This window comes from Equus przewalskii, chromosome 30 (genome assembly GCF_037783145.1).
Source record: "Equus przewalskii isolate Varuska chromosome 30, EquPr2, whole genome shotgun sequence".
Lineage (NCBI taxonomy): Eukaryota > Metazoa > Chordata > Mammalia > Perissodactyla > Equidae > Equus > Equus przewalskii.
In genome coordinates this window covers 4,422,187-4,444,922 of record NC_091860.1, presented here as the reverse complement: position 1 = coordinate 4,444,922, position 22,736 = coordinate 4,422,187, and the positions used below count along the sequence as shown (strand labels likewise).

The window sequence follows — 22,736 nt, the reverse complement described above, 5'->3', positions numbered from 1 at the left end:
GGCAGATTGTTTACTCTGTTTCATTTAGTTCTTTTTTTGAGGGTTTGTCCTGTTCTTTTATTTGGAACATATTCCTTTGTCTCATCATTTTGCCTACTTCTCTGTGCTTATTTCTATGTATATGTCACACAATTTTGGAAATGTGGCTTTATGTAGGAGGTGTCTTATGGGGCCCAGCAGCATGCTCCTTTCTTGTCACCCATGCCAAATGCTCCAGGGGGGTCCCCTTTGTGGACTGCATGTGCCCTTATGTTTTGGTGGGGTTGCTGTTGCTGCAGGTGTGTGGGTAGGCTGAGGTGGCCCCTGGGCCAGCTGGTTGTGAGGTCTGGGCACATGTAGCTGCTATGGACACGTTATTGGGTGGGGAAAGCTCCTGGCACAGCTGGCTGCAAGGTCTGGTAGCACACAACTACCATGGTTTTGCTGGTGAGCAAGTCAGGCCCCCACTGTGGCTGGTTGTTAGGCCCAGGGATACAGAACTGCTGCAGGCCCCTGGTGTGGCTGGCTGTATGCTCCTGCAGTCCTCAGCTGCCTTGGATATGTTGATGGGTGGGCAGGCCTCTGGTGTGGTTAGCTTTGTGGCATGTAGCTGTGGCATGTTGCTTTTGGTTGGGGCAGGCCTCTGGCACATACTGGCTGTGTAGCCCTGCACTGCACAGCTGCTTCAAGTGTGCTAATGGGTGGGGCAGATTGGCAACACACAACCATTTAAGGTGTTGGTAGTTGGGACAGATCCCCTGTGTGGCTGTTTACGAGGCCCACTGGTACAAGTCTGCTGTGAGCTTGCTGGTGGGTGTGGCCAGTCTCTAGGGCATGCTGCCTGTGCTGCTTGGCTGTACTTGATTACCTCAGGTGCTCTAGTGGGCGGAGCACACCCCTGCACTAACAGGCTAGAGGAAGGATTCCAATGGTGTCTGCCAGCATCTGTGTCAGCATAGCTGAACTAGGTCACAGTAATGGCTGCCACCCATGTCTCAGTCCCTGAGGCGGGGGGTGAGCCCAAACACTTCCTGTATCTCCAGGATGTGCTCTCATCTTAGTAAGTGAGTCTCTTTTACCAATAAACTATGCACTTTTCTGTCTGGTGTTTTTGTGCTGGTTTCAGTGTTGAGTAAGTCTGTGTGTGGGCCCTTTAAGAGCAGGTTTTCCTTTCCCTGAAGTTCTATAGTTTTCCTGTGCATATTCTCCTTTGTTTTTCTAAGCTAGTTATTTTGGGATCTAGTCTCTCTTGTGCTGGATCTAAGGGCTGGAGTGTGTAATGTGGAGCTTGAACTCCCTGCTCCTCTGGGAAAAATTCTATATCTCTGAGATCACTCCTGATCATGAAATGTCGTGGCTAGGGTGTACATTTTTCCTCAGCAGGGCTGTATCTCTGCCTCTTCCACCCCTCTCTGTGTTGTCCCTTATTGTGGGATTTCTTTTTATCCAGTTTCCAGATCTCTCTCAGAGGAAATTTTGCCACAGTAGTTTTAGGTTTGTTGTGACTATGGGAGGAGGCAAGTTCAGAATCTTCGTACACTCCTGTCTTCCAAATTCTCCCATTTTTGCTTTAAATATACTTTCTATGTATTTTTCTTTTTCTTCTCTTCTGGGATTCTCTTAATATGTATATTGTTTTCTTTTTTACTGGTGTCCTATAAAGCCTATAGGCTTTCATCACCCTTTTTCATTCTTTTTTCTTGTTGCTCCTCTGACTGGATAATTTCAAATGACCTTTATTCTAGTTCACTGATGCTTCTGCCTAGTTACATCTGCTGTTGAAGCTCTCTATTGAACTCTTTACTTCCGTCATTGTATTCTGCAGCTGTAGGATTTCTGTTTTTTTTTTTCATGGTTTCTATTTCTTTTGTTCATGTATTGTTTTCCTAATTTCATTTAGTTGTGTTTGTTCTTAAAGTTCACTAAACTTCTTTAAGAGAATTATTCCGAATTCTTTGTCAGATAGTTCATTGTTCTCCATTTCTTTAGGGTCAGTTATTGGAGCCTTTTTAGTTTCCTTTGGTGATGTCATATTTATCTAATTTTTTTGTGATCCTTGATACTTTGCATTGGTATCTAGACATTTGAGTAAGTGGCCTCCTCTTCCAGACTTTACAGGTTTGCTTTGGAAGATACAGTCCTTCACCAGTCTGTTCAACTTGGGGCTCTGGATAGGTCAGCTGGTAGCATCCTTGGGCAGGTGGCGCTTGCCACTGGGGTCTATTTTTGGATGAGGTCACTGCCTGAGCTCTGAGGTTGGGGGAATTGCCATTTGCCAGGAACAGCTGGATAGGATTGCTAGCTTGGGTCCCTTCCTTAGCACAGCTGTAGAATGGGCTCCATAGTTGCCTGAATTCTTTGATTGGGCTTCCTAATTGGGTGGAACTGGGTACTATACTCAGCAGTAGGTGGGGTTATGCATTAGCTTCACTATCTGGGTGGGGTAGCAGAGCAGAGCAGTCCCCAAGGCCAGTACAGCTCATTGTTTGGGGACCTGAATCATGCAGAACTGTGCACTAAGTCCCCTGCTCATTCAGGGCCACTGGTTTACCTCTGCAAATGAACAGAGCACATGCCAGCCTCTTTACTCAAGTTGCTAGGATGCTTATCTTTTCAAATACTCTGGCTAGGTTTCCTGATTGTGTTGGGGGCAGCACTCAGCATTAGAGAGGGCTATGAATTAGCTTCCTTGCCCAGGCAGGGCAGCAGAGTAGACTCCAAGGCTGACAGTACCCATTGTTTAGGGTCCTGAATCAGGCAGAGCTGTGGACCAGGTACCCTGGTCAGACAGGGCCACTGTCCTGGCTCTGCTGTTGGGCAGAACCACTGGCTGGGCTCTCTGCTTGAGTGCTGCTGGGCTATGCACCTTTCCAGGTGTTTCAGCCAGGCTTCCTGATTGAGCAGGGCAGGGGGAGGGGATACATTCAGTAGTAGGTGGAATTGTGAATTAGCTTCCCTGCTCAGGCAGGGCAATGACAAGAGGTGTCTTGGTCTCTGTGGTCCACAGGTTCCAAGGCCAGCAATGCTCATTGTTTAGGGTCCTTAATCAGGCAGAACTGTGCACCAAGTTGTCTGATCAGATGGGGCCACCATCTTGGGTGCTGGTTGGGATTTCCACTTTGATGCTGCTATAAGTAGGGACTCAGTCTGCCATGCTCCAAGTGCTGATTGCTGTCAGCCCCACCCCACTTCTCTGTTGCAATCTGATCTGCAGTAGTTAAGCCCTACAGATTCCCTCCACAATCCCCGTGAGGTGAGACCTCACTGGGTCTCCTGGGAAGCGACCCAAGATGCTGGGGGAGCTGAATGTCCACCTTGGGCTCTCTTTCTTACTGGAGGAACCATAGGCCCATGGGTGCCCTCTTGGTGTGGCACTGTGCCAGCCTGGGGAGGGATGATGTGGTCAGAGTGAAGCTGCTCTTCTTACCCTTCTAATGAAGTCCTACTTGGTCTCTGTGGTCCAGAGGTGTGCTTCAGCCTCACCCCTGTGTTCTAGGATCTTCACAATGATGTTATGGATGGTTCTTGATTGGTGTTTTTGTGAGGGGGACTGAAGTCAGAAATGACCTATGTTGCCGTCTTGATGGTATCCCTCTTCTATATCCACATTTTGTTTATACATTCATCTGTTGATGGACATTTGGGATATTTATACTTTTTGGCTATTGTGAATTGTGCTACTGTGAACATTTGTGTATAAGTACTTGTTTGAATACCTGTTTTCAATTCTTTTGATATATACTTAGGAATGGACTTGCTGGGTTATATAGTAATTCTATGTCTAACTTTGAGGAACTACTTTTGTTAGTTTGCTAGAGCTTCCATAAAAAAAAAAAATCACAAACTACGTGGCTTAAACAACAGAAATTTATTTTCTCATAGTTCTGGAGGCTGGAAGTCAAATATCGAGGTGCAAGCAGGATTGGTTTCCTCTGGAGCCTCTCTCCTTGGCTTGTTGACGGCTGCCCTCTTGCTGCTGCTTCACATGGTCATCACTCCGTGTGCCTCTGGTGTCTCTCTCTCTTAGAGGAAGATCAGTCATATTGGATTAAGGCCTCACCCTAATGGCCTCCTTTTATCTTAATCACCTCTTAAGGACCTTATCACCAAATACATTCTCAGATACTAGGGACTGGGACTTCAACATATGAATTTTGATGGGACACATTTTAGTCCATAATGCTATCAAACTTTTTCCACAGTGACTACACCATTTTACGTTCCCAATGGTGATGTACAAGAGTTCCATTTTCTCCACATTATCACCAATATTTGTTATTTTCTGTTTTTTTTCATTATGGCCATCCTAGTGGATATAAGTAAAGTGATACCTCATTGTGGTTTTGATTTTTATTTCCCTACTGACGAATGATACTAATGATCATGTTCTTGTTGATTCTTTGTATATTTTCTTTGGAGAAATGTCTATTCAGTCCTTTCCTTGTATTTTAATTGGATTATATATCTTTTTACTATTGAGCTGTAAGGGTACTTTATATATTCGGGATACAAATCCCTCATCAGATACATGATTTGCAAATATTTTTTACTATTCTGTAGATTGTCTTTAAGTTTTGGTAATATTCTTTGATCCACAAAAGTTTTAATTTTGCTGAAGTCCAATTTATCTGTTTTTTCTTTCATTGCTTGAGCTTTTGGTGTCATGTCTAAGACTCCATTGCCAAAACTAAGATCATGAATATTTACCCATATGTTTTCTTTTAACAATTTAATAGTTTTATCTCTCACATTTAGATCTTTTTCCTGTTTTGAGTGCATTTTAGTATAAGGCATGAAATAGGGGTGCAACTTCATTGTTTTGCATGAGTATTTCCAGTTGTCCCAGTGCCATTTTTTGAAGAAACTCTTCTTTCCCCACTTTTCTTGGCACTTTTGTTGAAATCAGTTGACTGTAAACATATGACTTTATTTCCATGCTCTCATTTCTGTTCCTTTGATGTGTGTATATCTATCCTTACACAAATACTAAACTTTTCTGACTTACTGTAACTTTGTAGTAAATTTTGAAATGGGGAACTGTGAATCTTTGTTCTTTTTTTTGTGTGTGAGGAAGATTGGCCCTGAGCTAACATCTGTTGCTGGTATTCCTCTTTTTTGGCTTGAGGAAGATTGTTGCTGAGCTGGCATCTGTGCCAATCTTCCTCTATTTTATGTAGGATGCTGCCACAGTGTGACTTGATGAGTGGTGCTGGGTCCGTGCCTGGAATCTGAACCTGTGAACCCTGGGCTTCCAAAGTGGAGTGTGCCAACTTAACCACTATGCCACCAGGCTGGCCCCCTCTTTGTTCTTTTTAAGCATTATTTTGCCTTTTGCAATTCCATATGAATTTTAGGATTGGCTTTTCCATGTTTGCAAAGAAGCCTGTTGAGATTTTGATAGGAATTGAATCTGTAGATCAACTGGGGAAGTATTGCCATCTTGACAATATTAAGTCTTCCAATCCAGAACATGAGACATCTTTCCATTTATTTAGTGTTTAATTTCTTTTAGCAACATTTTGTAGTTTTCAGTGTACAAAGATTGCAACTCCTTGGTTAAAATTATTTCTAAGTATTTTATTTTTTTGATGCTATTGTAATGGGAATTGTTTTGTTAATTTTATTTTCAGATTGTTCATTGCTAGTGTATAGAAATACAACTGATTTTGCATCTGGCAACTTTACTGAATTTATTAGCTCTAATCTTTTTTGATGTGGATTAGCTAGGATTTTATGTACATAAGATCATGTCGTTTGTGACTAGAGATAGTTTTACTTCTTCCTTCCCAATTTGGATGCCTTTTGTTTCTTTTTCTTGCCCAATTGCCCTGGCTAGAACTTCTAGTTCAGTGTTGAACAGAAGTGCTAAAGTGGGCATCCTTATCTTGTTCCTGATCTTAAGGGAAGATTTTTCAGCCCTTCACCATTTAAGTATGATGTTAGCTGTGGTATTTTCATAAATGCCGTTTATCATGCTGAGGAAGTTTTTCCTATTCATAGTTTGTTGCATGTTTTTATTTTTTGTTTTTCATCATGAAATTGTGTTGGATTTTGTCAAATGTGCTTTCCACTCAACTGAGATGACCATGTGTTTTTTTTCCTTCGTTTTATTAATGTGATGTATTATATTGATTGATTTTTGTATGTTGAACCACCCTTACGTTCCAGGAATAAATCTCACTTGGTCATGATGTATAATCATTTTAATCTGCTGCTTAATTTGATTTGCTATTATTTATTGAGGATTTTTGCACCTATATTCATAAGAGATATTGGTCTGTAGTTATGCTCTGATGTCTTTGCCTGGCCTTGCTATCAGAGCTGGCCACATAGAATGAGTTAGGAATTGTTTCCTCCCCTTCTGTTTTTGGGAAGAATTTGAAAAGAATTGGTATCAGTTCTTTAAATGTTTTGTGGAATTCATCAGTGAAGCCATCTCCTCCTGGGATTTTCTTTGTTGGGAGGTTTTTGATTACTTATTTATTATCTTTACTTGTTAGAGGTCTAGTCAGATTTTCTATTTCTTCTTACATCAATTTTGGTATTTTATGTGTTTCTAGGAATTTTTCCATTTCATCTGGGTTATCTAATTTGTTGCCATACAATTGTTCATAGTGTTCTCTTATAATACTTTTTTATTTCTTTAAGGTCAGTAGTAATGTCTCATTTTTGATTTTAGTAATTTGAGTCTTCCCTCTTTTTCTTAGTCAGTTTAGCTGAAGGTTTGCCAATTTTTTTTATTTAAGTATAATTGACATATAACATTATATTAGTTTCAGGTGTACAACATAATTGGATATTTGTATATATTGTAAAATGATCACCAAATAAGTCTAGTTGACATCCATCACTATCCTTAGTTGCACAATTTTTTTTCTTGTGATGTGAACTTTTAAGATTTACTCTTTTAGCAACTTACAAATATGCAATACAGTATTATTAACTGTAGTCACCATACTCTACATTACATCCCCATGACTTATTTATTTTATAACTAGAAGTTTGTATGTTTTGACCTTCTTCACCCATTTTCCTCTTCTCCCACCCCCTACCTCTGGCAACCACAATATATTTGATCTATGAGCTTGGTTTTTGGTTTTATTTTGTTTTTGCTACCACATATAAGTGAGATCATACAATATTTGTCTTTCTCTGTCTGACTCGTTTCACCTAGCATAATGCCCTCAAGGTTCATCCATGTTGTCACAAATGTCAAGATTTCATTCTTTTTTTTTTTTTTTTTTAAAGATTTTATTTTTTCCTTTTTCTCCCCAAAGCCCCCTGGTACATAGTTGTGTATTCTTCGTTGTGGGTTCTTCTAGTTGTGGCATGTGGGACGCTGCCTCAGCGTGGTCTGATGAGCAGTGCCATGTCCGCGCCCAGGATTCGAACCAACGAAACACTGGGCCGCCTGCAGCAGAGCGCGTGAACTTAACCACTCGGCCATGGGGCCAGCCCCAAGATTTCATTCTTTTTTTTTAGCTGAATGATATTCCATTATATGTGTATACACACACACGTATACTACATTTTCTTTATCCACTCATCCATTGATGGACACTTACATTGTTTCCATATCTTGGCTATTGTAAATAATGCTGCATTGAACATGGAGTTGTGTATATCTTTTTGAGTCAGTGTTTTCATTTTCTTCAGACAAATACCCAGAAGTGGAATTGCTGGATCATATGATAGTTCTATTTTTAATTTTTGATGAATTTCTGTACTGTTTTCCATAGTGGCTGCACCAGTTTACATTACTATCAACAGTGCACAAGGGTTCCTGTTTCTCCACATCCTTGTCAACACATCTCTTGTCTTTTTTGTTTTGTTTTTTCTTTTGGTTAGGAAGAGTGGCTCTGAGCTAACACCTGTAGCCAATCTTCCTCTTTTTGCTTGAGGAAGAGTGGCCCTGAGTTGACATCTGTGCCTGTCTTCCTCTATTTTGTATGTGGGACACCTTCACAGCATGGCTTGATGAGTGGTGTAGGTCCTCGCCCAGGATCTGAACCCATGAACGTGGGCCACCGAGGCAGACTGTGCTGATCTTAACCACTACACTACCAGGCTGGACCCTCTCTTGCCTTATTCTTTTTTTTTAAGAATATTAGCCCTGAGCTAACATCTGCCACCAATCCTCCTCTTTTTGCTGAGGAAGATTGGCCCTGAGCTAACATCTGTGCCTATTGTATATTATTTGCTTCTCTATTGTAAGTTAATTAATCATATATATGTGGGTTTATTTCTTGGTCTCTATTCTGTTCTATTGATCTACATGTCTGTTTTTATATCAATACCATGCTGTTTTGATTACTATAGCTTTGTAATATAGTTTGAAATAAGGGAGTGTGATGGTTTCTTCTTTCTCAAGATGTCTCTGGCCATTGGAATTTTGACAGAGATTTGATTGAATCTGTAGATTAATTTGGGTAGTCTGGACATTTTAAGAGTATTAATTCTTCCAATTCATGAGCACAGAATATCTTTCCATTTATTTGTGTCTTCTTCAATTTGTTTCATCAGTGTCTTAAGGTTTTCCAATTTTGTTGATCTTTTCAAAGAACCAACTATTGGTTACATCAATTCTCTCTATTGATCTTCTAGTTTCTGTTTCATTTATCTATAAGCTTTATTTTTCTTTTCCTACCTTTGGGTTTAATTTACTTCTCTTTTTATACTTCTTTCAGGTATAAAGTTAAGTTATTGGTGTGAGATCTTTCTTCTTTGAATGTAGGCATTTACAGCTATACAATTTCCTCTAGACACTGCTTTTGCTGCAGCCCTTAAATTGTGGTAGGTTATGCTTTTATTCTCATTAATCTCTAAATATTTTCTGATTTTTCCCTTGTGATGTCCTCTTTCTCTCATTAGTTGGTTAAGAGTCTGTTTAATTTTCACATATTTGTGAATTTTTGTTTTTCTTTTGTTGTTGAGCCCTACCTTTATTCCATTGTGGTCAGAGAAGATACTTTGTATTATTTAGATCTTTTACATGTATTGAGACTTGTTTTGTGATTAAACATATGGTCTATCCTGGAGCATATTCCATGTCCACTTGAGAAGAATGTGTATTGTGTTGTTGGGTGGAGTGTTCTACATATATCCGTTGGTCTCAGTTGGTCTAGTATTGCTCAAGTCCTTTAATTCCCTGTTGTTCTTCTATCTGGATATTCTTTCTATATTGAAAGTGGGGTATTGACTTCTGTGAATATTATTGTAGAAGTGTCTTTTTCTTACTTCAGTTCTGTCTTGTTTGCTTCATATATTTGTGACTGTTGTTTGCAGCATATATAAATGTTATATCTTTATGATGAATTGACCCTTTTCAATATATAATGTCAATCTTTGTCTCTTGTAATGGTTTTTGACTTAAATACAGTTATGTCTGATATTTTTATCACCATGCTAGCTTTTTTTGGTTACTATTTGCGTAGAATATCTTTATCTGTCCTTTTACTTTCAACCTATTTGTGTCTGGATCCAGAATGAGTCTCTTGTAGACAACATATAGTTAGATCATCAAAAAAGCCAATTCTGTCAATCTCTGCTTTTTGCTTGCAGAGTTTAATCTATATTTAAAGTAACTACCTATCATGGAGGATATATTTCTGCCATTTTGCTATTTTTTTCCTGTATGTCATACTTTCTTTTTTCTTTTTTCCTCATTTCCTCCATTAATTCCTTCTGTTTGGCTTAATTGATTTTTTTTGGTAGTATACTGTTTTGATTCTTTTCTTATTTCCCTTTTTTATATATTTTAAATTATTTATTTAGTGGTTACCTTAGGGTTACAACCAGCATTGTGAACTTATAATAGTATACTTTGAATTAATACTGTCTACTTCAAAACCATACAAAATATCTGTTTTTATATAGCTTCATCCTTTCCCTTTTAGTTATTTGTCATAATTGGATCTTTATACATTGTGTGCTCAATTACATAGATTTATAATTATTGCTTTATACTTTTGTCTTTCCTATCACATAGAAAAAATAGGATTTAAAAACCAAAAATACACTATTTTTTGCATTTAATATTTAACTACATGGTTATCCCTGACAAAGTTTTTATTTCTTCATATGGCTTTGAGTTACTGTTTACTGTCCTTTCATTTTAGCATTTCTTGTATGGCAAATCTTCCAGAGATGAACTTTTAAAAAGTCTGGGAATGTCTTAAATTCCCCTTCATTTTTGAAAGATATATAATTCTTGGTATATAGTTTTCTTCATTAATTGCATTAAAAATATGCCATTCCACTACCTGTTGGCTTCTATGATTTCTGAGGAGAAGTCAGCTATTAATTTTATTGACGCACCCTTGTACAGAATGTATCACTTCTCTCTTGCTGTGTTCAAGATTTTCTATTTGGCTCTCAACAGTTTGATTATAGTGTGTCTTGGTATGAATCTTTTTGTATTTATTCTACTAGGATTTTTATATGTAGATCCATATCTTTTATCAAATTTGGAGAGTTTTCAGTCATTATTTCTTCAAATATTCTTTCTGCTCCCTTTTCTCTCTCCTCTCCTGGGACCTCTGTTATGTCTCTGTTGATATGCTTTACTATATTCCATAGGTCTCTTAGGCTCTGTTCCTTTTTTATCCCTTTGTTTTTCTTTCTTCTTCTTAGACTGGATAATTTCAATTGACCTGTCTTTAAATTCACTGATTCTTTCTTTTGCCTGCTCAAATCTGCTGTTGAAACTCTCTAGTGAAATTTTTATTTAAATTGTTACTCTCTTTGTTCAGTTATTGAATTTTTCATTTCTAGAATTTGGTTCCTTTTTATAATTTCTATATCTTTATTGATATTTGTTGAAATACTGTTCCTTGTTTCCTTCAATTCCTTGTGTATGATTTCCTTTAGCTCTTTGAGCATATTTAAGACAGTAGATTTAAAATTTTTATCTATTAAGTCCAATGTATGAGCTTACTCAGGGACAGTGTCTGTTTATTTTTTCCTATGAATAAGCCATAGTTTCTTGTTTCATTAATGCTTCATTATTTTTTTTATAAACTAGACATTTTGAATATTATAATGTGGTAACTCTGGACATCAGATTGTTTCCTCTCTCAAACTTTGTTTTCATTTCTTGCTGTGAGTTCTGGTTGTTTGTTTAGTACTTTTATAAACTATTATTTTTTTAATAGACTTTGTTTTTTAGAGCAATTTTATGTTCTCCGCAAAATTGTGCAGATAGTACAGAGAGTTCTCATATACCTCCTATCCCCACACATGCACAGCTTCCCCTACTATCAACATCATACACCAAAGTGGTATGTTTTTTATGATCTATGAACCTATATTGACAGATCTTTATCACTCAAAGCCTATAGTTTACTTAAGGGTTCCTCTTGGTGTTGTACATTCTATGGGTTTGAACTAATATATAATGGCATGTATCTGCAATTATAGTATCATACACTGCCCTAAAAATCATCTGTGCTCCACTTTTCGCCCCTCTACCCACCTCCAGTCCCTGGCGGCCACTGATCTTTTTACATCTTCCTAGTTTTCCTTTTCCAGAATTTCATACAGTTCGAATCATACATGATGTAGCTTCATTGGATTGGCTTCTTTCACTTTGTAATATAGATTTAAGATTGCTCCATGTCTTTTCTTGAATTAATAGCTCATTTTTTTAGTGCAGAATAATAATCCATTGTATAGTTGTACCAGTATGTTTATCCATTCACTTACTGAATGACATCTGGGTTGCTTCCCAGTTTTAACAATTATGAATAAAGCTGCTATAAATTTCTGTCGGCAGGTTTTTGTATGGACATAAGTTTTCGACTCATTTGAGTAAACACCAAGAAGCACAATTGCTAGATCATATGGTAAGGGTATGTTTAGTTTTTAAAGAAACCCCTAAAAACTCCCCCTCCCTACTCTGCAGTTTTTAACTCTCAAACTTGTCTACACTGAGCCTCCAGAAATTCATCATTTACAGTTTAGATTTTCCTGTCCTCGTACTGGTTCTGCTGGATGTTTGGTCTCCCCAATTTCTGCTCTAGTAATTTGTAACTCTAAGTATAGCCTGTCTGTCTCTCCAATGTTAGGGGTCATGGTTTGCCTTAACTCTGTGGTGGATCTAAGAAGAGTTGTTGATTTTTACTTTGTTCAACTTTTTACTTATTGTTAGGACAGAGTGATGAATGCAGGCTCCTTCCATGCCAGAGTGGAAACCAGAAGTCTATACTATTTATTTTTGAAGTCTATATTCTTTGTTGTATTTCCTCTCTCAAGTCTCTGTTCCTATAACTTGTGGTTAGCTAATGGGTTTGACAGAGATTGCCTTGAATTATTAGAGCCACAAAAAAATTAAGAAGAGGAGAAAAAAATATTCTCCTGGTCTTTGAAGATTGGCTCTTTGTTGGGTACTCTTTCAAAGCTTACCAGGCTGTTTATAACTCTGCCTTAGCCTTCATTTTCTGGTTTCACTGAGCTAAAGATCAGCCAGAGGTGAAAATTTAATATATATTCAGATATTTTCTGAGCATGAGTTCTGCTCTGGGCAAGTATGTGGCTTACTCAATTCCTGCTAATACATGGGAGGTTTTCAGACCCTTATTTTTCAAAGTAACTCTCTCTCTAGCTTTTTGTCCTAGGCTTTGACATGTATATTGTTTGCCACAACCATATTCTTTTTCTTCAGGGAACAGTGTCTTTTCATTTTTCTTTCAGTGTTTTTGAGAAATGCCCTTTACTTAGCCGGTTTTCTGCTTTGAGAGACTTCTAAGTTAGATGAAACAAAGACAAAAGCTGCAGGTCCTTCAGGAAATGTCCAGACAGGTCAAAACAGACAACATAATTCCTTGGGAATAGGTCCACTCTGTTTCCTCTGGAACCACATACCCACTCCATGAATGGAGGCTGCCATCTTTACGACTGCCCGTGTACTGGGGGTGGGGGTGGGGGGGGGGTTTGGCAAGGCTCTTAAAATGCCGCAAAATTCTCCTATGGTATTTAAGCTGCATTTTTCTTGATCCAGCCTTATTTGGTTCCTGTAAAGCCTTGACCATTTTCTAGAGTTTTGACAAAGTTGACTGTGACAATTTTTGCTCTTTCTTTTTTGGTGTTTCTGTGGAGGATAGACCCTTGGAGTTCCCTATTCCTCCATTTTTGCTGTCATCACTCCCTAAATACCTTAGTACATTTTTGGGGGTGCAAATTTACAACTGATTCTGAATTTTATATAGAAGTTCAGTGGACCAAGAATAACGAAGTGAGTTCCGAAGAAAAATGGATGAGTGAGAGGACTTGATCTAACAGATATCAAGATTAATTATAAAGCTATGTTAATTATAATTGTGTGCTTTTGGTGCAAGGCTAGATAGACCAACGGAATTGAATAAAGGCTCAGAAATAGACCCTTCCATACAAAGAAAATTTTATTGGCAGAGCCATGTATAATAAATGTCTCTGGGACAATTGGTTATTTATAACGTAAAACCCAAAAGTTGATCCTACTTTAGAGTATATACAAAAGTCATTTTCTGATGGATTAAAAACCTAAATGTAATAGAAGAAACAATAACATATTTAGAAACAAATATAGGAGGCTGTCTTTATAACCTGGAGCAAAGAATGAATACAAAACAAAATATGTCATAAAAGGAAAGATTGATAAATTCAATTATATTAAAATTAAAACCTCTGTTGTGTAAAAAACTCATAAAGAGAGGTGCAAGAGAAGTTTCAAATAGGGGGACATATTCGGTTTGCATATAACTGACAAAGGATTATCCACAATATATAGATAACATTTGCCTATCAATAAGTATAAGATAAACAATGCAAAATGTTCCAAGGAAATAAAAAAGCATTTCACAGAGGAGGAAATACAAAGAGTCCATAAATACATCAAAATATATTCTCTGATTTTAGTAATTTTTAGTAACCAGGGGATGTGATTATGGCTTGTTAACATCATAGAAAAAATAAAATGTTTGTTTTAAACAAGGTTTTATAAAACCTTTCCATTCAGTGCGCATTTCCTTCTAGTACTTCCCTGTATTGTTCTACCTTCCCAAACAGTCCTCTTGAAAAAAATTCCTATACTTATGTTCATTTTTCTCGTGTTCATCTATACTTCACTTTGACTTTTGCCCCCAAAGTCCATTGAACTATCCCTCTAATGATAGTAATAACCCCCGTGGTGTTACATTCATTGTACACCTTTCTAGACTCCTCAGCAAATTTGACATTGTTGACCATTTTGTTTTTCTTAAAATGCTCTTCTCTTGGCTTCTATGACTGTGGCTAATGGCTATGGCTAGTATACCTATCTGGAATGTTAGTTTCAGATGTTATTACTTTTTTAAAAAAATATTATGCCATCTTCTCTTTAAGAAACTTTTTATAACAACCATATTAAATGCCAGCTCCATTAACAACAATTTTTTAGAGTAGGGTACTTACTGGATAATTTGCTTATTATTTTTTCTTGTGTTCATTTTTCTAAGGTTAATGTTTTGTTTTGCTATGTTAGAATGTATGATGAGATAGTTTCTAAATCTTTAAATTTCTGAAAATAGTTTCATTTTGGCTTACACAAATGATAATATCTTTAGAATAGAGGTTTAATATTTTCTCTAGGAACTTTATAGATGTTGCTTCAGAGTTTTGTAGAGGTTTCTCTTTCTATTTAGTGTTATTTGTCTAATGTGGGTTTTCCTCACGTCTGGTCATTTTTCATTTTCTGCTTATTTTTATCAATAATTTTCTAGATTGAGCAGTACCAGTAACTGATGGTGTGGGTTTCCTCAGTAGTTGAGAGCTGTTTAAGTAGTTTATGAACTCTGGCTACAATGAGTGGATGAATTGATATATACTAGCATTTCCCATCATCTTCTGAGATAGCAAAGGAGGTTGTGAGAACCTTGGAATATCTCTTGATAGAGGAAAGAATGACTTTATTCCAAGGTAGTGTGCCTTAGTGGACATTACTTTCTAAATCATTATATAGCTGAAAATGTTTTCCTTTAGACATGGACATTAATTTGCTTTGGCATGTTTTCTTAACTGTCTCAGCCCTTTTTGCTCAGACTTAAGCTTTTTTAATATTTAGCGCAGTGATTCTCAAACTTCAGCATGCCGAGAAATCAATGGGAGGGCTAGTTAAAACGCAAGTTGCTGGCCCTACTCCCAGATTTTTTGATTCAGTAAGCTGAGCTTGGGCCTGAGAATATGCATTGCTAACAAATATGATTGTTTAGGTGATGCTGATGCCGTTGGTTTTGGGATCACACTTTTCGAACTATTCCTCTAGAATTAGTGTTGCAGAAGAGAAATTTTAGACCAGCCTGATTTTTCAGTTAAGAAAGTTTTTTTCCTGCCTGAATGCATGAAGTAATGTTTTTCTTTAATAATGTAATTCACATCTTTTTTCTGGATGTGATAGAGTGAGTTTGTTTTTTTTGTGGCAAATGTAATAACTTTAACATTACATTTTCTAAGTGGTAAATATTAGTGTTTTGGACTGTGTGATTGGTTTTGCATATTTAGTTTCTCTCTCAATCTCCCAAACCAGTTCTTTGCATTTTCCATTAAAAATATCAAGCAGTAGTATAGTTTTTATATCTTGATTTTTAGGCCCTTTAGCAGAGCAACGTTATATTGAAGAGGTAATGATGGTAAGACATAGTGCTTTTCGTTATGGTACTCTCAGCTATATGGAAAAAAACCAATGCTTTTCCGAGGGGAATTTAAATTTTATTCCTTACCTATATTAAGAAAATATATGAAATCATATATGTGACTTATTTTAAGTCTCAATATAGATCTATAAGGATGTAATTTTTTTTCCAGAACTGAGTTGTCTAATGCAAGATCTACTAAAACTCTATCTGTAAATATTAAAATATCATTTTGGATTATAAACTTATAGTTTTATTTTAGTAACTTGTGCATTTTTGTGATTGAGAATTGCAAAAGACAAATATTTTGTCATAAAATACATTGTGAAGAATTTTATTTTTAACTGTTTTAATTAAAACTTTGTTTTCCAGATTTTGGAATCTCTTTTTAAGGTATGTTTAATATATTGCAGTTTAAGCCTACTAAAATTTAATACATAAATGCATATAAATGAAGAAGAGGTTTCTAAATTTTGAAGAAGTAACAAGAACTCTCAAACTTGCTGTTATCTATATTTAAAAATTTTATGTTCCAGTTGCATGTTACATTAGCCCCATTCTGAACCCTAGGATAAATGAGGTTTGGTTCAGGACTAATATTTGAAAGACAAGGATTCCCACACATGCACATAAACACACACACACACACACACGTGTGTGTGTACCCACTTATTTCACTGCAGAAATTTAACCTGTCAATAACTATTTTTTTTCTGTTCCTTTTTTATTTAAGTGGTTTCAGCGACAGGTCAATCAGATGGAAGAGGTAAGTAAAACAGTTCTCAGTTGTTAATTAAACTAATATTTTGTCTCATTTGAAAACTAATTTGAAGTATAAGTTAAAAGTTTTTGAGTATCTTGGTTATAATCTTTTGATTTAGGTAGAGAAAGAATACATGGGTGATTTACATACTACATTCTTGTATACATCTGGTATGCTCTGAGTTTGACACATTGTCTCCTAAAATTGATTAGTGGAAATTTCATTATTATTCTTTCCCTGATATATTTTTACTCATAAAATTATATATATATATTTAAATTTAATGTTATTTTAGTGCTATTTTTTGTACTTTGGATTTTCAGGTGCTTTTCCACCAGTTTGAGAAAGACTGGTCTCTAACCTTAGGGGATTTTAATTCTGTTTTGAAAAAGACTACGTGTGCTGTTAAAATAGCAGAATGATTTCCAGGGTAGCTTCAGTGATTTATAGAATTATTCTAGTTCTCCCTTGGTTATACTTACAGTTTAGCCCAATTAAACACTCCTGAAGCCCAGGTACTTTAAATTAAAGAGATTCATATATTTAGGATATAAAATTAAAGAGTAAAAATAGAAATTGTAACTGTCTTCTAGCACCTTTTGTTATTTTACCTCTGGCCTCAGAGTAGAAGACTGTCATGGCGTATACACTCCTTGCTTTAGGACAGATATGGCTGACAATGGGAGAGTGTGGTAGTTCTTTCTTGACTGTAGTAGATTGGTCATTATCTTTCCAGAGAAGTAGGATTGGAGTGAAGTCTACCACTCCCCCGCACTCTTGTAAAATGTGTACTTCTTTGCAACCTGGGCAATTCTGCTTACCTTCTGCCTTCTTATTTTCATCTACCAACCTCGTTAATCTATTTTATTCATGGATTTATCTCACTCTCTTCTTTTTACACTTTTTCCTGTCAATGTGCAAGATCCATCCCAACCCTGGCCTCTCGGTTATTTTACTTCCTCATCTCCGAAGCTCTAGTGCCCATCTTTACCTCTGGCCCCCACTTCAGTCACACTCTGGATCTTATCATTAACCAAATTGCGTTATTTTAAAAATTACTAATTCAGGCAACTCATTCTTGAACTGCAGATTTCTGTCTTTCCAATTATTACTTTAATTTCTGCTCTGGCCACTCTTTGACTTCATCAAGACCACCAGTTCATTTATTCCTGTATCTTCTTGCAGTCTTTTTACTCATCTTCCTTTTCAGCCTGGAGACTATGTACTTTATTGCAGTGAATTTCTTAACTTCCTAATCTCCTTTACCTCTTGCTCTTTTCATTGCACTTGTCTAACAAAACTTAACACTGAATAAATGCAATTATCTATTCTTTGGGCCTAGAGCGTAGCTGTGAAACATTGCTGAAGGAAGTGACACAATAGGTCAGACACAATTACTCTAAATACTGCCTGGCAATTCTATTGCATTTCTGAAATGAACTTCAACCCTTTTCAGCCATCATCTCAATGCCTCCACCCCCTGTCTCATTTTCATCTTCACTCTCACCCATTCACTTGAAATGCTTGAAATACAAGCCGCTGGTTAGAATGCCTTCAATTACTGCTGCCAAACGAAAAGTTATTTACATCTGTACTCATTCTATCTTCCTTTCCTCTTGTTAAACAGAGATACTGTTCCACCTTCTGCATAAGACTCATTCTTTACCTCTGTTTTGAATCTTGTCTCCTCTTATCTTAATAAATTTGATTAATCATTCTCTCTTATATATTACATTTTTCCAATTCAGTTGTGTCCTTCCTTTCAAAATTTTTTTAATTTTTTTTAATTGCAGTAATATTGGATTATAACATTATATAGCTTTCGGATGTACATCATAATATATTTCGAATTCTGTGTAGATTACATCATGTTCACTGCCCCAAAACTAATTATAGTCCATCCCCTCACATGGGAGCCTAATCGCCCCTTTTGCCCTCCCCTCCTTCCCCCATGGTAACCACCAATGCAATCTGCATTGCTATGTGTTTGTTTGTCGTTGTTTTTGTCTTCTACTTATGAGTGAGATCATATGGTATTTGACTTTCTCCCTCTGATTTATTTCACTCAGCATAATACCCTCAAGGTCCATCCATGTTGTCACAAATGGCCAGATTTCATAATTTCTTATGGCTGAGTAGTGTTCCATTGTGTATAAATGTCACATCTTCTTTATCCATTCATCCCTTCTTGGGCACCTAGGTTGCTTCCAAGTCTTGGCTATTGTGTATAATGCTGCAATGAGCATGGGGGTGCAGGTATCTTTATGCTCAATTTTTTAACTATGCTATTGTCTCTTTAATTTGATGCTACATTCCCCTCCAGTTATAGGCTTATTTCTCTTTTGCCTTTCATAACCAATTTTTAAAAACTATTTTGTATGCAGATTTACTCACATGAAGGAAATCGCTAGTGGATTATTTTCAGGGAATAAATGCAAAAATCAAGATTTATAAAAGAGAAGAGAGAAAAAAACTTGTAGATAGTTTAGGCACAATGAAACTGGTTGAATTATCTTTTGAAAAAGTGTTTGTCAACTGATAAATTGGCACCTAGTGAAGGGGATAACCTGGACATTCTTTCTTTGAAAGAGCCAACTAGGAATATCAAATGAAACAGAGTTGTTTATAGATTTTCTGTAAAACCTTAACAGTTGAGCTGAGGACCATAATTTACAGGTTCAGAACTAATTTACTGTATACTCCGTTCTTATTTCCAAAGCATTTCTCAGCCTACCCAGACTGGATTGTGTTCTCATAACAAAGAAAACTTTTTGTATGGTTTTCCACAATTTATATGTTGTTAAATTCAACAGGCAATTTTCTTTACCCCAGCCATAGTTTACAGTGTTGATCACTTCTTCATTTTTATTTTCTTTCTTTTTTCTTTCTTTATTTTTATTGTGGTAACATTGGTTTATAACATTACATTTAGGGTGTACATCATTATATTTCAATTTCTGTGTAAATTACATCATGTTCACCATCCAAAGACTAATTACAATCCATCACCATACACATGTGCCTAATCACCTCTGTCACCCTTCTCCCTTCCTTCTTCCACTTTAGTAACTGCCAATCCAATGTCTATGTGTTTGTTTCTTGTTGTTTTTATGTTCTATTTATGAGTGAGATCGTGTGGTATTTGACTTTCTCCTTCTGACTTATTTTGCTTAGCATAATACCCTCCAGGTCCATCCATGTTGTCACAAATGGCCAGATTTCATCCTTTTTTATGGCTGAGTAGTAGTCCATCGTGTATAAATACCACATCTTCTTTATCCATTCATCCTCTGGTGGGCACCTATGTTGCTTCCAAGTCTTGGCTATGGTGAATAATGCTGCGGTGAACATAGGGGTGCATATATCTTTACACATTTGTGTTTTCACGGTCTCTGGATAAATATTCAGCAGTGGAATAGCTGGATTGTATGGTAGCTCTATTCATAATTTTTTGAGGACTCTGCATACTGTTTTCCATAGTGGCTGCAATGGTTTTCATTCCCACCAGCACTATATGAGAGTTCCCTTCTCTCCACATCCTTTCTGACACTTGTTGTTTCCTGTCTTGTTAATTATAACCATTCTGAGGGGAGTGAGGTGATATCTCACTGTGGTTTTGATTTGCATTTCCCTATTAGTTAGTGATGTTAAACATCCTTTAATGTGCCTGTTGGACATCTGTATATCTTCTTTGGAGAAATGTTCAGATCTTTTGCCCATTTTTTAATTGGGTTGTTAATGTTTTTGTTGTTGAGATGTATGAGTTCTTTATATCTTTTCGATATTAACCCTTTATCAAATATATGGTTTGCAAATATATTCTCCCTATCGTTAGGCTGTCTTTTCGTCTTGTTGATGGTTTGGTTTGCTGTGCAGAAGCTTTTTAGTTTGATGTAGTCCCACTTGTTTATTTTTCCTATTGTTTCCCATGTCTGGTCAGACATCGTACTTGAAAATATGCTGCTAAGACTGATGTCAAAGAGCGTGCCGCCTGTGTTTTCTTCTAGAAGTTTCATGATTTTAGGTCTTACATTCAAGTCTTTAATATATTTGAGTTAATTTTTGTGTATGGTGTAAAATAATGGTCTACTTTCATTCTTTTGAGTATGGCAATCCAGTTTTCCCAACACTATTTATTGAAGAGACTTTCATTTCTCCCTTGTATGCTCTTGGCTCCTTTGTTGAATGTTAGTTGTCCATAAACATGTGGGTTTATTTCTGGGCTCTTGATTCTGTTCCATCTGTGTGCCTGCTTTTGTGCCAGTACCACACTGCTTCTGGTTACTATGGCTTTGTATTATATTTTGAAATCAGGGAGTGTGATACCTCCAGCTTTGTTCTTTTTTCTCAGGGTTCCTTTGGCTATTCGGAGTCCTTTGTTGTTCCATATAAATTTTAGGATTCTTTGTTCTATTTCTGTGAAAAATGTCGTTAGAACATTGATAGGGATTCCATTGAATCTGTAGATTGCTTTAGCAAGTATGGACATTTGTTTATTCTTCCAATCCAAGAGCATGGAATATCCCTCAATTTCTGTGTGTCTTCTTCAATTTCTTTCAACCATGTTTTATAGTTTTCAGTGTACCAATTTTTCACCTCTTCGATTAAGTTTATTCCTAGATATTTTATTGTTTTTGTTGCAAGTGTAAATGGTATTATATTAATTTCTCTTTTTGCTGCTTCCTTGTTAGTATATAAAAACGCAACTTATTTTTGAGTGTTGATTTTGTATCCTGCAACTTCATATTCATTTATTAATTAAAAGTTTCTTGGTGGATTCTTTAGGGTTTTCTATATATAAAATAATCATCTGCGAATGGTGACAGTTTTACTTCTTCCTTTCCAATTTGTATCCCTTTTATTTTTTTTTCTTGCCTGATTGTTCTAGATAGGACTTCCAATACTATGTTAAATAAGAGTGGTGAAAGTGGGCATCCTTGTCTGGTTCCTGTTATTAGAGAGATAGCTTTCAGTTTTTCTCTGTTGAGAATGATATTAGCTGTGGGTTTGTCACATAGCGTCTTTATTATGTTGAGGTAATTTCCTTCCATACCCATTTTATTCAGGGTTTTTATCATAAATGCATGCTATATCTTGTCAGTTGCTTTCTCTGCATCTATTGAGATGATCCTGTGATTTTTATTCTTTATTTTGTTAATGTGGTGTATCATGTTTATTGATTTGATGTTGAACCATCCCTGCATCCCTGGGATAAATCCCACTTGGTCATGGTGGATGATTCTTTTTAATGTATTGTATTTGATTTGGTAGTATTTTGTTAAGAATTTTTGCATCAACGTTCATCAGTGGTACTGGCCTGTAATTTTCTTTTTTGTGTTTTCCTTGTCTGGTGGTGGTATCAGGATATGGTGGCTTCAAAGAATGAGTTAGGAAGCCACCCCTCCTCTTCAATTGTATGGAACAATTTGAGAAGGACAGGAATTAAGCATTCTTTGAATGTTTAGTAGAATTCACCAGGGAAGTTGTCTGGTGTTGGACTTTTATTTTTTCTGAGGTTTTTGATTTCTGATTCGGTCTCCTTACTGGTGATTGGTTTGTTCAAATTCTCTATTTGTTCTTGATTCAGTTTTGGAAGGTTATATAATTCTAGGAATTTATCCAATTTGTTGGTGTATAGCTTTTCGTAGTATTCTCTTATAGTTTTTTGTATTTCTGAGGTGTCCGTTGTAATTTCTCCTCTTTTATTTCTGATTTTATTTATTTGAGCATTCTCTTTTTTTTCTTTGTGAGTCTGGCTAAAGGTTTGTCAATTTTGTTTATCTTTTCAAAGAACCAACTCTTCATTTCATTGATTTTTTCTATGTTTTTGTAGTCTCTATTTCATTTATTTCAGCTCTGATTTTTGTTATTTCCTTCCTTCTACTGATCTTGGGTTTTGTTTGCTCTTCTTTTTGCAGTTCCTTTAAGTGCACTGTTAGATTGTTTATTTGAGATGTTCCTTGATTGTTGAGGTGGTAGGCCTGTATTGCTATAAACTTCCTTCTTAGAACCGCATTTGCTGCATCCCATAAATTTTGGCATGTCATATTTTCCTTTTCATTTTTCTCCAGGTACTTTTTGATTTCTCCTTTGATTTCTTCATTGACCCAATCGTTGTTCGGTAGCATTTTGTTTAATCTCCACATATTTGTGACTTTTCTGATTTTCTTCCTGTAGTTGATTTCTAGTTTCATACCTTTGTGGCCAGAAAAGATACTTGGTATTATGTCAATCTTCTTAAATTTATCGAGACTTTTATTGTGGCCTAATATGTGATCTGTCTTGGAGAATGGTCCATTGCATTTGAAAAGAAGTGTATTCTCCAGTTTTTGGATAGAACGTTCTGTATA

At 36.4% G+C, this 22,736-nt stretch overlaps 1 protein-coding gene across 23 annotated transcripts in view; it reads left to right on the top strand.

Annotated features, from left to right (window-relative positions):
- Positions 1 to 22,736, top strand: part of CCDC7 (coiled-coil domain containing 7) — a 463,736-nt gene that overhangs the window by 18,359 nt on the left and 422,641 nt on the right. For 22 of the 23 annotated variants that reach the window (XM_070601703.1, XM_070601701.1, XM_070601699.1 and 19 more), the window contains 2 exons: positions 15,996 to 16,016; positions 16,357 to 16,389. In XM_070601703.1, coding sequence (XP_070457804.1) covers positions 15,996 to 16,016; positions 16,357 to 16,389 — 54 coding nt within the window. Of the gene's footprint in view, positions 1 to 11,752; positions 11,823 to 15,995; positions 16,017 to 16,356; positions 16,390 to 22,736 lie in introns of those variants that run through there. The other variant, XM_070601709.1, reaches the window with a different exon arrangement.